Source organism: Myotis davidii, unplaced genomic scaffold (assembly GCF_000327345.1).
Source record: "Myotis davidii unplaced genomic scaffold, ASM32734v1 scaffold497, whole genome shotgun sequence".
Classification (NCBI taxonomy): domain Eukaryota; kingdom Metazoa; phylum Chordata; class Mammalia; order Chiroptera; family Vespertilionidae; genus Myotis; species Myotis davidii.
This window is the reverse complement of record NW_006288434.1, coordinates 2,154,215-2,156,888: the sequence shown is the minus strand read 5'-3', so window position 1 is coordinate 2,156,888 and position 2,674 is coordinate 2,154,215. Positions and strand designations below refer to the sequence as shown.

At 37.4% G+C, this 2,674-nt stretch overlaps 1 protein-coding gene across 1 annotated transcript in view; it reads left to right on the top strand.

Annotated features, from left to right (window-relative positions):
• The window catches only part of DCAF13 (DDB1 and CUL4 associated factor 13), a 21,828-nt gene that overhangs the window by 13,391 nt on the left and 5,763 nt on the right, over window positions 1-2,674 (top strand). Inside the window, exon 8 of the mRNA XM_006760266.2 lies at window positions 2,554-2,656. Coding sequence (XP_006760329.1) covers window positions 2,554-2,656 — 103 coding nt within the window. The remainder of the gene's footprint in view (window positions 1-2,553; window positions 2,657-2,674) is intronic.

The window sequence follows — 2,674 nt, the reverse complement described above, 5'->3', positions numbered from 1 at the left end:
CTGGTCACTATGACACACACTGACCACCAGGGGGCAGATGCTCAATGCAGGAGCTGCCCTCTGGTGGTCAGTGCGTGCTCACATGGGAGTTCTGCTCAGCCACAAGCCAGGCTGATGGCTGGCAGTACAGCGGTGGTGGTGGGAGCCTCTCCTGCCTCCTCCGCAGCGCTAAGGATGTCCGACTGCAGTTTAGGCCTCCTCCCCGCTGGCAAGTGGACATCCCCCAAGGGCTGCCGGGCTGCCAGAGGGCTGTCTGATTGCCAGCTTAGGCCCAATCCCCCAGGGAGCAGGCCTAAGCCACCAGGTGGTCATCCACCCCAGGGGTCCCAGACTGTGAGAGGGCACAGGCTGGGCTGAGGACCCCCCACCCCCCCCAGTGCACAAATTTTTGTGCAGCGGGCTTCTAGTATATATATATTATCTGCCTACAAAACCGAAAATATTTATTTGTCCCTTTACAGAAAAAGTTGGCTGATCTCTGAGTGACTGAACCATACATGTTTTAATAGAAACTAAAATTATCTGCCTACAAAATTTGTAGCTCTTCAGATAGCTGGTACTCATATAGTCATCTTATCAGCTGTCACTGTTACTTCAGTAAGACAAAAGGAAAAATACAATTTTAGTCTTTACCTTAGTATTTGCAGATATGTTATTCTGTGACTCCATGTAAAGGTTCATCTAGATGGAATTTTATAATTCCTTGTATATTGCTTTAAAACTTGAAGCATTTCAGCCGAAACCGGTTTGGCTCAGTGGATAGAGCGTCGGCCTGCGGACTGAAAGGTCCCAGGTTCAATTCCGGTCAGGGCATGTACCTTGGTTGCGGGCACATCCCCAGTGGGGAGTGTGCAGGAGGCAGCTGGTCGATGTTTCTCTCTCATCGATGTTTCTAACTCTCTATCTCTCTCCTTTCCTCTCTGTAAAAACTCAATAAAAATATATTTAAAAAAAAAAATAAAACTTGAAGCATTTCACATTGGCTCTTTTATTGTATCTTTGTAGTATCTCTGTAGAGTGGGTAGGACATATATGTACTGCAATGCATATGGTAGATTCTTCCTGCGTGTGTGTGTGAACATGGAAGCTCATCATTGGGCTGAACTTTAGATCTTCTGCATTTAAATTCTTTGCTTTTTCTACTGTTTGTGAAAGCTCAGAAGTAGGAATTATTACATGATGTTTCACTGGTACCAACTAAAAACATGTATTTTGACTTTCTGTACTAAAAAGCTCACTTGGACTCTCATTAACTAGCGATACTAAAGCAAATTAAATGAAGCCCTTTGGGTCTTTATTGACATTTTGAAATTAAATGGCCTGGTTTTAGTTAAAGGCGATGAAAGCATGTTTTGTGTACCCAACTTTATTAAGGTTTCTAAAGTGTGTTCTAATTGGCTATTTTGTCAAGATGAGTACAGAATACAAAACTGTGGTATTCTTGGGGAATTGAATCAGTGTTACATGATGTCAATATTTCTTAGTATTGGTGATGTTTATCTTGATCACTTAAAGTGGTATCTGCCAGATTTCTCCATTATAAAGTTACTCTTTTTTTCATTTTGTAATAAATACATATCTTTGGGGAGATAACTTTGGGGACATAATTATGTAGATTTCCTATTTCTCCTCAAACTTTTGCTCACTAATCTTAGCATCTTAGGAACTTGGTCACAGTGATACTGTGTGACTATTGTCCATTGTACATATTGGCTTATTTGAAGTACTCATTATTCTTTTAGCTAGTCATTAAGAATTTTTTAACTTTGACAATCATGAAGTTATTATTTTTACCAGTTTTGCACAAAATATAGTTTTCTAATTTTAGTATACTCCTTAAAAAGCTGTGCTCACTCATATATATCACTGATTGGAGAATAAATTGGTGCAACTTTGTTAGAAATGATATGTCATCTCAAAAGCCATTATTAAGTAGGACTTAATAATCCTACCTGCAGGAATCAGTCCAGATTTAATTGAAATAATCTCATTCAATCAAAGATTAAGTCTCAAAATTCAAATATTAGAATTTCATTTAAGAATTATTAATAAATGAATTTAAACAAATTATAAATTAATTTATTTAAATAGGCAACTATTAAAATATTTTCAAAGATTGCTTAACAGATAAATGCTCATAATATGCTACTTGAAATATCAGAGTACAGAGCTTTATTATTATTATTATTATCTCAATTACATTTAAAGTATACATTTAATTTGCATAGTGAAAAGATTAGAAATATACTGTGCTGATTTTCTCATGGTGGTAGAATTAAAAGTGAGTTTTGTACTCTGTACTTCTTTGAAATTTCTACATTTTCTACAAGATTTATGTTTATAAGGATAAAAGTGTGTGAGTGTAATCTTAAGGAATTATAAAAACTACTGGTATTTTTTCCTATCCCTTACCTGCTGTGTGAAGAATTGAGCTGTTTATTTAGGTGTGCATTATTTAGCTAGAAGTCTTACTTTCACTAGTGTCTCTTACTCTTAGTACTGCATATGCTGCTTTATAGAAGTTCGTATCAAATAATTTAAATCCTTTTACAGCTTATATACTTTCGATATGCGCGCACTGGACACTCCTGTGATGGTGCACATGGATCACGTGTCTGCGGTGCTGGACGTGGATTATTCTCCCACCGGTAAAGAGTTTGTGTCTAGTTTTGAT